We start from the raw sequence: 13,859 nt of genomic DNA, 5'->3' as shown, positions 1-13,859 counted from the left end.
CCAGCACCACACAGACATTCTGTACTAGAGCCTTACATGCATATTTTATGCTGCATTGTAGCAGAGAGAGAGAGAGGGGAGGTGTGCACATAAACAGCCCATTGATTATAATAAGCAGGTACCTGGAGAGAGGAGCCTGGACAATACAGATATGTTTGGCTGTTTCACAACGTGGAATTATGGGGCAGCAGGGATGCACTGCGGTCAGCATTGCTGCCGAGCAGCGTTGGGGTCATTAGTTCAATTCCAGTTGGCGTTAGTTTCCCATCAGGTGTGTCGGTTGCCCGGCAAACTCCAATACTTTTATGGGCTGTGGATTACCCGACTACCGCGGGGCAGGGGTAGACAACTGGGACACAGTTGTATGATCGACACAATAAAGGTCGACATACATCAGGACAACCACTAAAGGTCGACAGGGCCTGGCTCGACATGAGAAAGAGATCAACATGGCTAAGGCAGACAGGGTCAGATAGTCGACACAAGCATTCGCTCGACAGTGGAAAGGTCGACATGAGTTTTCCCGTATTTTTTCCGTGCTGACTTGTGCCGACAGGCAGTATTTCATACCGTACCCTCCACTAGGGCGTGGAGGGAGAATATAATAGTGTGCCCGGAGCATGGCGAGCGCAGCGTGCCACGCAAGGGGACGTGGCACGCTGATACGGCGTCCATGTTGTCTTGCAGCGAAATTAGGGACAACATTTTTTGAAAAACGCAGATCGTCCCTTTGACTGTCGACATTCCCATTGTCCACCTAATGCTTGTGTCGACCTTCTGACTTTAGCCATGTCGACTGCTTTCGTGTGTCGACCTAAGCCCTGTCAACATTTAGTGGTCGACCTTGAGGCACTCCAGCTGCTGTGAAACTATACATCCCAGCATGCTCTTCCTCAGTTCTGCTGGGGGGGGCGCGGCATCCGAGCGCCAGTGTGACCATCGGTATATAGCAGTGTATTGTCTTCAGCTTTGGTGCGTATGTAATAAGCCTTGGCTGGAGATAAAGTACCAGTGGGCTCCGCATCACGTCTGCTGGTTATACAGGAACATTGCGGTGCAGGATGTGCCTGTGACACTGACAAATATATATGTGTGTGTAAAACTTTCCATGGCCTGACGGAGCCCCAGCTATTTTCCTATGTGCAGGTTCACATGTCAGGCACTGAGAGGCTCCCAGTCCCCGCAGCTTCATGGGATAGAGCTTGGCAGGAAGCCTGGTGTGCACTGGACAAAACCGTCCCCCCCCCCCCCCCTCACACACACACACACACACACACACACTCATTACCGCCTGCACAATCCTGATCCATTTGCACATTCTTTTATCCTACTTAACTTTTAGTGGGACACATGTATAACAACCACTGCTCGTGGGAACTGCAAGATGAGTCATTGGTGTCAATTTTGCAGTGGAACAGGTTGCTCTGTATGGGCTCCACCTGTGATTGAGATATATATATATATATATATCAGTGTATGTAGGTATGTAGTGGGGAAATCCTTTGTAAGCATCTGGAGTTGGGAAGTAGAGAGAAGTGCATTAGACCGCCAGGGAGGGGGTGGGGTGGGGGGGTTTCAGGGGTAAGGGGGGAAGAGGGGCTGGGGGGCAGGGGAGCAGTGTGGCCCAATGCAGACAAAGTCATTATTTCTGCAAGGAGAAGGAGAAAGTAGGAAGCGGTTGCTAGGGAACGGGAGAAAGAGGTCCTGGTGTTTGTTTTCATTGCCAGAGCTAAGGGCAGAGTGCAGGGAGCGGAGAAAAGAGACCATTTAAATTAAAATGTAAAAAGACAAATAAGTCTCTGTAACTCTTGCAATGCCAGTTACCCTGCATTACACACATACACTGCTCATCGCACAATGCATTGTTTGGTGTGGTCTAGAGAGTTTCTGCCTGTTTCCACAGTAGAGAGCATGGTGTCTCCTCCCCTCCTCCAGCCAGAGTATACATCCTCTCCGACGCTGGTATATAACCAGTAAGTGCCCAATAAAATCTCCATAATAGACTTATGTACTTGTTGCCAGGAGTCTCTCACCAGGCTGTGCCAGGGGTCGGATCTAGACTTTTATTTTATGGCGGTAATTTAGCAATAAATCCTGACTCGCCCGCATAGCAGCCACTGCCCTGGGGTCTCAGAGCACCCAATCTCATCAGCAGTTCGACACTTGGGCCCTGATTCACCATCCCCACCCTCCACGCCAAATCCCCTTGGCACGGGCAGCGTCTCAGGGGCTCGGAAATCGTGCCCTAAGGTTAAAAAGTTATAAATTGGAGAGTTATAATGCACCAGTCAATTTGCTCCTCCCTGTCATTTGTCAAAAACAGCCTGACATGGCAGTTAGGAGCTGATTGGCTGGTGGTTTATCACTCTCCATTTTATCACTTTTCAAGACTTAGTACATCTCCCCCACAGACTTTTTCTATTGATAAACCTTTTCAGTTAATATCCTCTGGGTGGCAAATTACAGAGTTGTGTCCCCTGAGCATTCGCTTACACAGTTGTGTCCCCCGGGCAGCATTTTACAGAGCTGTGTCTCCTAGGCAGCCATTTACAGGGTTGTGTTCCCTAGGCAGCCAATTACAGAGTTGTGTCCGCAAGCAGCCAATTACAGAGTTGTGTCCGCAAGCAGCCAATTACAGAGTTGTGTCCGCAAGCGGCCATTTAAAGTGTTGTGTCCGCAAGCGGCCATTTACAGAGTTGTGTCCGCAAGCAGCCAATTACAGAGTTGTGTCCGCAAGCGGACATTTAAAGTGTTGTGTCCGCAAGCGGCCATTTACAGAGTTGTGCCCGCAAGCGGCCATTTACAGAGTTGTGCCCGCAAGCGGCCAATTGCAGAGTTGTGTCCGCAAGCAGCCAATTGCAGAGTTGTGTCCGCAAGCGGCCATTTACAGAGTTTTGTTCGCAAGCGGCCATTTACAGAGTTGTGTCCGCAAGCGGCCATTTACAGAGTTGTGTCCGCAAGCGGCCATTTACAGAGTTGTGTCCGCAAGCGGCCATTTACAGAGTTGTGTCCGCAAGCGGCCATTTACAGAGTTGTGTCCGCAAGCGGCCATTTACAGAGTTGTGTCCGCAAGTGGCCAATTGCAGAGTTGTGTCCGCAAGCGGCCAATTGCAGAGTTGTGTCTCCTTGTTGACCACTGGGAATCCATAATGTAAAGTTGTGTCTCCGAGCCGTAAGTTTCAGAGTTGTATCTCCTTGGTGGCTAAGACACAGTTGTTTTCTTGGCGATGTCTCCTTGGCAGCCATTTACAAGATTGTATCTCGTCATGTTCCTTGTTATACTGCCCACATATATTCCTACTGTGATCCCTGTATAATCGCTATACCTCCCTTTACAGGTAAATAAGCAGAATGTTGAAAACATGAAGCATTCTGAGGTGGTGGCCATCATAAAATCCAAGGATAATGAGACGTCGTTACTCGTGGTTGACCCGGAAACAGATGAATACTTCAAGAAGTTGGGAGTGACCCCTGCAGAACTTCACGTAAAAGAAGGTACTTCCCCATTGGCTGAGGTATCATTGCCATTATGTTCAAACTAGTTATCAGCCCGTCAATATGACACATCAATGTATTTCATAGCCTGACATGTAAACCAGTGTCACCGGTCGCAACAGTGACCTCTGCATGCCACAAGGAGGCATTGCACGTGGTCAAAAGCATTTCATATCTTTTACATGAGGTCTTCTTATGGGAAGGCCCTTCTATTAGTAAAGTGAAATCTGTATGGCTGCTTTCTATTCTAACATTGCCATCTTTGTGTTTTAGGTTCAGTCTCCCAGTTGCTGACTAATGGAATGACCAAGTCACGGGTCAGTATGCAAAACAACAGGGAAATATGAATACATGCACTGCATTGTGCAGTATAGAAAATACAGTTTGTTAAAAGCATAGCTGCCTAGCCTCCTGCATTCCGCAGGAGGCTCCCTGACATAGCAGCAATCTCCCTCTCTCCCTCATTAGTCTACCAATCTCCCTCATGTCACCTAGCCCACATTACACTGTTACACCATAGTTATCTCCCCTCCTACATTCTGCAGGAGACTCCCTGAAATAAAGGCAATCTCCCTCTCTCCCTCATTAGTCTAGCAATCTCCCTCATTTCACCTAGCCCACATTACACTTACATCATAGTTACCTCCCCTCCTGTATTCTGCAGGAGACTCCCTGAAATAAAGGCAATCTCCCTCTCTCCCTCATTAGTCTAGCAATCTCCCTCATTTCACCTAGCCCACATTATACTGTTACATCATAGTTACCTCCCCTCCTGTATTCTGCAGGAGACTCCCTGAAATAAAGGCAATCTCCCTCTCTCCCTCATTAGTCTAGAAATCTCCCTCATGTCACCTAGCCCACATTACACTGTTACATATTTTGGGGAAAAAGGAATGAGAGATAGATACATTTACATTGAATCATCAGCACCATTTCCCAGCACTTTACCAAGTATAGTAGCTCTTACTAATTGCTTTGGGCTCATCTACATTTGTATAGAAGTCATTTTGAAAGAGTCCTCTCAGATGTAGCAGGACACACCCAGGCTTCTAGGTGCCACGTGCACAATCTCTTTTCACAATCTCTCCATGGCCCTTATTCTGATTGATGCATACTTTTCCGCATACTTTCGGATAGCGTCTTTACGGCGTCTGCGCATGCGTGGAGAACGCAACGCGCATGTGCCACGCATTGACTCCGTACCTGTTCGGCCAAATCCCGTACAAAACTGTGCACCGCAATCAGTCTGGAAATATGGGCGTATTATGGGCGTCATGCGGAATGACACATGGGCGTAGTTTAAAAGTGGGCAAAACTGGGAGGAAACATGGGCGGACACGGGGGAGTACACTTATGTTGGGGGGCGTGCATTCGGATAGCACTCCGAATGCACGCGAACAAAACCGATAGAAATGTGCGGTGTCCATAAGTCAAGTATTGCTTTGCGGAAACCACTCGGTCTTGCGGTAGGCGAACGGAACGCCTAATGACTACAAGCATTAACACCTGAACCCAATACAATCGACTCCTTTACTCATTACTCACTAATAGGACGCTTGTCAGTGCTTTAATTGAAACCATTGCACTTCAATTGCTGTAAGGGTTAATGTGTGCAATGCATGTGTTAGGCATGGTTGTAAGGATATATTGGCATATAATTGATTCCAATTCCAAATAAACATTTTTTTATGAGGATAGGTAATTGAATAAGTGGGTCATGTGATGTATTGCAGAATAGACATAATAGTGGGTAGTTTTGCGTAAATACACCGCTTCCGTGCGGACGGACCGCTTGCCATCCGTTCGGATGCGGTATTCCCGTGCAGAATCTGAGTGTTTCCCCCGCACACGCATGGTTTGTATGTCGTCCGTAAACACGCCCTGTTCTTAAAGAGTGAGTCCGTCCGAATGCGGAGGACACGTGGGCGTTTCTACGGACGATGGCCGCACGCGGCAGCACAGCGTGGCGTGCGGACCGCACCGTAAGAATTCGGGAATATCCGCATCAATCAGAATAAGGGCCCATATATGGAACTAGACACGCCCTTTGGGTGGAGCATGACACGCCCCCTCAATGGGCAAAAATCTACTACCAACTATAATCTCCCTGAAACTAGTTTTCAAAAGTAGGCAAGTATGATTAAAAGTAACTTGAATGAAAGACAACAATATGCTATAACCACGTGCGATGCTAAAATGGAAGTGATTGCCTGCCGCTGATTATTGCAGATTTGGCAACTAAATGAGGCCTACCCAGTCATAATTAAACCAGCAGGTCTGCTGCTATAAACCAATAATTTTCTCCTTGGGCACAGCAATAAAATATTGGGGGTTATTCAGATAAATAGATCACCTGCAATTAGTTAGCTGCTGCAAGTTAAATCCCGCCCCGTGCAAGCCTGGAAATTGCTTGTGAAAATCAGCTGGATCTGCGATTAGCTGCGAATTCATTAGCAGCCGCTCACCATGGAATGATTTTCCACTGTGCGCAGTCTGTACGTAGCCCCGGCTGCGATAGAAACAGGCTGATAAGGGGCGGAGCTGTTGTCACAAGTCTTCCCCTCAGATTCCTGGCCACGCCTGTGTATTCCCTGACACTCCCAGAAAACTGCTGAGTACCACCCACAATTGCTGGCTTCCTGCCAATCACATCGCGTATGGCCAGAAATTTTACACATGCGCAGTCTATTGATATCCGCAAATAACTCCCATTGATGAAAATGCATTGAAACGTCCAGCGCTATTCTCTTCATAGATCAGAGCAGTGATTGCAAACTCCAGTCCCCCAGTAGCCCCAACTGGTCATGTGTCGCTGGCGTACCTGTAATGGGTGCAGGATGTGTGGTGCACATGGGCCCACAACCTGCAGACATGTAATTTTACTTAACATTTTGCTGGCCATTTTCCCTATGATTTCTGCAAAAATGGCCGCCGCAGTCAGTTTCTCATTGGTTCGTGCAATAGATATGTCCCCGGGAACAAGGTACGGGCACCATGTTCCTGGAGATCTGCGCATGCACAGAAACTACTGCAGTACAAGTACAATGTTTGCATATGTCTCTTGCCCTGGTGACGGTGATCTGAGTGAAAGCTTTAAACGCTTATCTCTCACAATGTCCTGAAGTCCCAGATGCAGACGGGTTGGTCATTGCCCTGACAATGAGTGAATAATATATGTATAAGGTCCTCACCGGTCACTGTTCCAGCCCGGTGACCTGTAGCACAGTTACAATGTACCCTTTGTGTTTTGTAGATCAATGGAGGTTCTTCCACGTCCTCGTCGCACAGCGATCTGCAAAGTCCTGATAAAGACTCACAGGTAACAGTCCCTAAGTCCCGGACAAGATGGCCGCACCAACGATTCACAACAATCTAATGGTTGCGATGCAATGTCCAATGAAATATCGCGTAGGATCGCATGGCACCAGATGCGATGCGATGCAATATTTCATTGTATGAGCACCCATACCATGTGATGTGATGGGTGTTTACTATGCCATTGCGTCACCCCCAGTACCCATGCCACCCCGAAGCATGGCGAGCGGCGGGCGAACGCGTCCTCTGACCTTTTCATACCCCCACTATCCACGTCGGCGTGGAGTTGATTTTATATAGTGTGGCGAGCACAGGGAGTCACCGAGCCCGAAGCGTGGTGAGCGGACGCGGAATACATGTAAAGTAATGCGCTGCGCTCACCACGCTTCGGGCTCGGTGGCTCGCTGCGCTTGCCACACTATATAGAATCAACTCCACGCCGATGTGGATAGTGGGGATATGAAAAGGTCGGAGGACGCGTTCCGCCGCCGCTCGCCACGCTTCAGGGTGGCGTCAATAGTGGGGGTGTTTTAGGAACACATTCACACCAGCCATATCATACATCTGAGACAGTAAAGACGACATTGCATCGCATGTCATGCAAAAAGCGCATGCGATGCGATGCGATTTTACTACGTTAGTGTACGTAGAAAATCTGGGCGCCATGCTAGGAAACAAATACCCCCAAAAAATGGGGGGTGTAATTTGGTATGATTAACGATTTTTCGCAGGGTCTCTAGGCGCAGGTCGTGATTCGCAATCATATAGTCCGCGTGCATGGTAACTGATGGCTTTCTGTAATGCTTCTCTTTTTCCTTGTTGCACACAGGCTGGCGACCTGAGCCGATCGGATCCTTTCGAAGAGAGCGGCCTGCGCCTCAGCCCCACAGCGGCCGAGGCGAAGGAGAAAGCGCGCGCTAAGCGAGCCAATAAACGCGCCCCGCAAATGGACTGGAGCAAGAAGCACGAAATCTTCAGCAACTTCTGATCTTGCCTCCAAGGACATGAACCGTTGGGGCGAGAGCGGTAACAGGACTAGAGCCCCTCACCCCCCACCACTTAAACGCTGCGCATTACATGGAACGCGGTGGGGGAAGGGGCGGGGACGATTAAAACCAACTAATGAGAAGATGTCACCAAATTTATTTTTTAACCATTTCACTTAAGTGGCATTTAAAGCTCTTCAGTGCCAGGACCACCGTCCGCCAGTTACCGGAGGGTTTCCCCAGGACGGATCCGGACTTTGCTACGATGAGTAACAATTTTATTTTGCTAGTGCCCCGGAACTTTTTTGGAAATAGCCGACCGGCAGCAGATTGTGGGCATTATTGTCAGGATGGGTCACGGGGCCGTGCTCGACTCTCTGGACTGGACTGTTGCGGAGACAGGAAGCCGCTGTTATGTATAGGAAAAGTTGGCTGCTGCAATGCACTGTGGGAATTAAGGACTGGACACCGTTGCAGTTATGCGCTTCAATAACAGCGGGGGCCTCCACAGCTGCGATGTATTCTTCCCGCTCTGTTTATAAGGCCCCTTCCTCATCCTGTCCTGCGGGTTCCACCAAGGATTAGGAAGTGTGGTTTCCGCAGCTTGCGACCTGTTAGCCAAGCACTCAGGAGACACATACGATAAACCAATATGGCCTTCCTGCAACCTCAGAGGACAGAGTGCCCTCTTATTTGTGGTAGCCCTCAATTCAAGGCTCTTACTGCGTAACCTGACAAGTTGAGTACATGTAGATCACTAACATGCTAAACATTCCAGAGGTTCTTAGACCTTAAGCTTGCAGATAGAAGGATTGTGCAACCTCCTCCTGACGCTTGTGTTTAATTGGCTGCAGGAGGGTATGTGCGGCACGGTTCGGTTAACGCTTGCGCCGCTAGATTCATCCGGCAGTGGAAAGTGAGAGTGACACTGAGCAGAATTTCTGTAGCCATTGTTCTCTCAGAACTGAGCTGCACTGAAAGTCTCCTCTAGTGCCTTCTCTATAACCATCCTTTGCATGTACAGTGAAGGGGGGGGGGGAGGGCCCGGGCCTCCTGTGGAATACACAAAGTATCCCACGTCAGATTGTCCCACGGGATCACACATTCCACACTGCAGCCCAAAACTGCTGGCTCACGCTACCCGACTGAGGTACAGCTGGTTTGAGTTAAAGGAGAAAAGCAGATTCAGACTAAAGTCATTTAGCAATCTGCCTTGAGCCCAAATACAAATGCCCCTCTGTCTACCCAAGACCCCACAGTAAAGTCACTCGCCCGTAGGAGGGATGTCCAGGGTGTAGCTATAGGGGATCACATTAACTCTTAAGGTGCTGGAAGCAGATACTCAGAAAGCGGAGTGAATGCAAACTTAAGAGAACCTCAATCTGTCGCCAGCAAGGCCGGGGCAGCAGGTAGTGTCATGGATGTCCGCCAGCAGCGGGTAGACGGATCCGCATAGGATGCGGCAAATTAAAGGGCTTTATCCGTCTTCTCTGATTAATATAGTCTAGATTTACACCGACGTATGTCAGTATTCATTACGTTAAAATAATTAGCAAAAGGAACATGGAGACCTTATGTTAGAAATGTTTCCTTTAAAAAATAATATAAAGATCTGGACTTGGCTCAAGAACGCTTTAAAAAAATAAAAAAAATCATTGAGATTTGGTCGTAGCGCGCCAAAATAAATAGCTCTCCTACAATAATTTCCCGAGAAAACAACCAATAACAACAAAGAAAGTTTGTAAAGTTTGTATATTTCTATAACCAATGGTGCCCCCTGGTGGTCATCATGTAAGGGTTAATTCTTAGCCTGTTGGATTAGCAGTCCTTGCCTGTGATCCAGAAGGGTCGATCGTGTATCTAAAATGCTGTGCGTCCTTAATAATGGTAACCGGGGGCAACTGCGATGTAAACGGAACCAGGGAGTTGGAAGAAGACACGATTGGTGTTTTCGGATGATAACTCCGGAGCAGAGAGTCAGTTCCCCCGATCATTAAGAAATCTTACATACAGACGTGTCCTTATACACCATTGCCGCAGCCGCACCAAATTGCCCTACTCGACGAGTGTATTTTGAGCCCAATTCAGACCCGTTCGCTGTGCTGCGTATTGGCAGCACGAGCGATTATCGGACGACCGTGTATACGCACAGTACGCTGTGCGCACGTGCGAGCCGTTTGTACTAAGGTAGTCAGTGAAGGGAGCTTGACTCCCTGCAGGTGTTTAAGGTCGGTAACCCAGCGTTTTCTGGGCGTGTCCCCGGAAAACACAGGCGCTCCCAGGCCATTGGGAAGGATGCCCGCTGATGTCATCAGCGGCCTCCTCCCCGCGGTCTTTGCAGCGCTGAGTAAGTCTAGTGAATTTCCCACTGTGTGCACGGCTGCGAACACATTCTCATCTGGACACAGAGGCGGGGGAGCTCGGCAGGGGGCAGCGTTTGCCTGCTCGCTGTGCTCCAAACACTTGCAGACCAGCAAATAGGTCTGAACTGGGCCCTTTCTGTGCAATGCGACAAAGAAAACGTTGCTATGCAACATCGCTGTGTGCCGCATGGCGTATTGCTGCTAGGTGTTCACATGGAACATCCACTCGCGGTCCATTTGCTCGGCATCTTACCGCATTCGGACGGTGTGATTGATCCGTACGGTAGGCGGGGCTAAGAACACTCGGTGGCCGTCCGAAAATACGCATCCGTCCGAGTCAACTAGAATAAGGACCTGTATCTGGGTTTCATTAATCTGCCCCTGGCATCAAGCGTTATTGCATTACCCCGCTCTCAGGAGGAGGAGCCCACTATACTGTGAATGGACAAGGTGAATGAAGTAGTAATAAAAGTGAAAGTTTCTATGGTAACAGAAGATATTGGAATGTTAGGTGTTACTCCGAGTAGGTCAGCTGACCAGGCTCAGCCATTCTATTGCCTTGCACCAGGGGTGGGAAGCCTCCAGCGTTCCAGCTGGTGAAGTAGGAGCTGAGCAGGGCATGCTGTGACTTACAGTTCATCCAGAACTGGAGAGCCAGTGGTGGACTAAGCCTGTGCTATGCCCTTAATCCCTCTGAGGCAACATTGGGCCGGATTCAGAGGTGGACACAATGCCGATGTTTACTGCGCAGCTGGCCAGCACTTTCTGGACTGCGCGTGTGTCGGATCCGTGAAAGTTTACTGATCATAGGGCCTAATTCAGCATGAGTTGTAATTTTGCAAAGTTTCGCAAAATTACAACAACTTCGGCAACAGACAGTGGGAGGGCCAGCCAGCAGAGGGCAATATGGCCCCGAACCCCCGGTCCCACCCCGCAATGTGCCCACACATCTCTATTGTGCAAGCGCTTCACTATACAGCCTAGCTCTCCCGCATTATAGGGATGACCATCGGTGCACCCAGCCGTCGATAGTCATAATCTATGTGATGGATAACCATCGATAGTTTTAGCTATTGATGGTTATCCATTATCCTTGAGCGAATGGCCCGAGGGCCAATGAAAATATGAGGGCGTGGCTTTTAGCTATGCTACATATCCCGACACATTGAACCAAAACAAAAAAGAAACATCAGTTCTCCTTTGCCATCGATATAGGGAAACCATCTGGTTCTCCCACATCGGTGGCAAAAGTATCAACATCGGCCATAAACTATTGATGATTTCAAATCATCGATGGCCATCCCTAGCACATTATCGGCTGCCCCTTGGCCGTGCACACTGCGGTTGCTGCGGCAATAGCATCCCCCTCTGAATACGGCCCATAGAATTGAATTGCAGGACTTTGGTAAGCTCTGGGCCTATGAATGGAAATGCGTTGGTATGTAGCATGTGGAGTAGGCGAGGACATATTATGCAAATTAAGTGATGAATGAAGGCAGCTGCTGCCCGGGCAGGTTACAGCAAACCGGTATAGATGATGATTTTATTTCTAACCAATGAACAGATTTTAGTTTTTTTAAACAAATAAAAAAAGAGCAGAGAAATCTCTTGCGTGTGATGGACTCTGACCACTAGGGCTGGACTATGGCCGACACCATGTGATGTCACTGAGGACAACAGTGTCCCCTACATGCTGCCCTCTGGTGGTAGGGCTGGAGGCCAGCAGGATGATGGACACTTGGAAGGTGGATCGTGACCTCCGACTGCACATAGCCATTAAGCTGCCTATATGTAGCTCTGTTTGGAATCATATTTTTGTACTTTTAAACCTGTAGGTATATAAGGCACATATCTGATAACATTAATCTATAACACACACAGGTATACATTGTAAGCTACTATGTGCGTAATAAAGGATTTCCCAAGGATGTGTGTCCATTCATTCCTGCACCTCTGCCATTATAAGGTCACAATAAGAGATGTCTATTATAGAGGGGTATTTTATTACAGAGAGGGATCTGTGCTACAGGAAGTGGGGCATTTATTACAGAGAGGGATCTGTGCTACAGGAAGAGGGGCATTTATTACAGAGAGAGGGATCCGTGTTACAGGAAGAGGGGCGTTTATTACAGAGAAAGGGATCTGTGCTACAGGAAGAGGGGCGTTTATTACAGGGAGGGATCCGTGCTACAGGAAGAGGGGCATTTATTACAGGGAGGGATCCGTGCTACAGGAAGAGGGGCATTTATTACAGAGAGAGGGATCCGTGCTACAGGAAGAGGGGCATTTATTACAGAGAGAGGGATCTGTACTACAGGAAGAGGGGCATTTATTACAGAGAGAGGGATCCGTGCTACAGGAAGAGGGGCATTTATTACAGAGAGAGGGATCCGTGCTACAGGAAGAGGGGCATTTATTACAGAGAGAGGGATCCGTGCTACAGGAAGAGGGGCATTTATTACAGAGAGAGGGATCCGTGCTACAGGAAGAGGGGCATTTATTACAGAGAGAGGGATCCGTGCTACAGGAAGAGGGGCATTTATTACAGAGAGAGGGATCCGTGTTACAGGAAGAGGGGCATTTATTACAGAGAGCGATCTGTGCTACAGGAAGAGGGGCATTTATTACAGAGAGAGGGATATGTGCTACAGGAAGAGGGGCATTTATTACAGAGAGCGATCTGTGCTACAGGAAGAGGGGCATTTATTACAGAGAGAGGGATATGTGCTACAGGAAGAGGGGCATTTATTACAGAGAGAGGGATCCGTGCTACAGGAAGAGGGGCATTTATTACAGAGAGCGATCTGTGCTACAGGAAGAGGGGCATTTATTACAGAGAGAGGGATATGTGCTACAGGAAGAGGGGCATTTATTACAGAGAGCGATCTGTGCTACAGGAAGAGGGGCATTTATTACAGAGAGAGGGATATGTGCTACAGGAAGAGGGGCATTTATTACAGAGAGCGGGATCTGTGCTACAGGAAGAGGGGCATTTATTACAGAGAGAGGGATCGGTGCTACAGGAAGAGGGGCATTTATTACAGAGAGAGGGATCTGTACTACAGGAAGAGGGGCATTTATTACAGAGGGATCTGTGCTACAGGAAGAGTGGCATGTATTATGGATAGAGGGATCTGTGCTACAGGAAGAGGGGCATTTATTACAGAGAGAGGCATTTATTACAGAGAGAGAGATCCGTGCTACAGGAAGAGGGGCATTTATTACAGAGAGAGGCATTTATTACAGAGAGGGATCCGTGCTACAGGAAGAGGGGCATTTATTACGAAGAGAGGGATCCATGCTACAGGAAGAGGGGCATTTATTACAGAGAGGCATTTATTACAGAGAGGGATCCGTGCTACAGGAAGAGGGGCATTTATTACAGAGAGAGGGATCCGTGCTACAGGAAGAGGGGCATTTATTACAGAGAGAGGGATCCGTGCTACAGGAAGAGGGGCATTTATTACAGAGAGAGGGATCCGTGCTACAGGAAGAGGGGCATTTATTACAGAGAGAGGGATCCGTGCTACAGGAAGAGGGGCATTTATTACAGAGAGGGATCTGTGCTACAGGAAGAGGGGCATTTATTACAGAGAGCGATCTGTGCTACAGGAAGAGGGGCATTTATTACAGAGAGAGGGATATGTGCTACAGGAAGAGGGGCATTTATTACAGAGAGCGGGATCTATGCTACAGGAAG

At 48.5% G+C, this 13,859-nt stretch overlaps 1 protein-coding gene across 1 annotated transcript in view; it reads left to right on the top strand.

Annotated features, from left to right (window-relative positions):
• The window catches only part of NHERF2 (NHERF family PDZ scaffold protein 2), an 83,264-nt gene extending 71,179 nt beyond the window's left edge, over positions 1–12,085 (top strand). The window contains exons 4-7 of the mRNA XM_083152771.1: positions 3,339–3,495; positions 3,769–3,812; positions 6,749–6,814; positions 7,640–12,085. Coding sequence (XP_083008897.1) covers positions 3,339–3,495; positions 3,769–3,812; positions 6,749–6,814; positions 7,640–7,798 — 426 coding nt within the window. The 3' untranslated portion in view covers positions 7,799–12,085. The remainder of the gene's footprint in view (positions 1–3,338; positions 3,496–3,768; positions 3,813–6,748; positions 6,815–7,639) is intronic.
• Positions 12,086–13,859: the final 1,774 nt, after the last annotated feature.

The sequence above is a fragment of the Crinia signifera genome, chromosome 7, assembly GCF_055691185.1.
Source record: "Crinia signifera chromosome 7, ASM5569118v1, whole genome shotgun sequence".
Taxonomy (NCBI): Eukaryota; Metazoa; Chordata; class Amphibia; order Anura; family Myobatrachidae; genus Crinia; species Crinia signifera.
The sequence above is the reverse complement of the archived record's forward strand: the minus strand, read 5'-3'. Positions and strand labels throughout refer to the sequence as shown.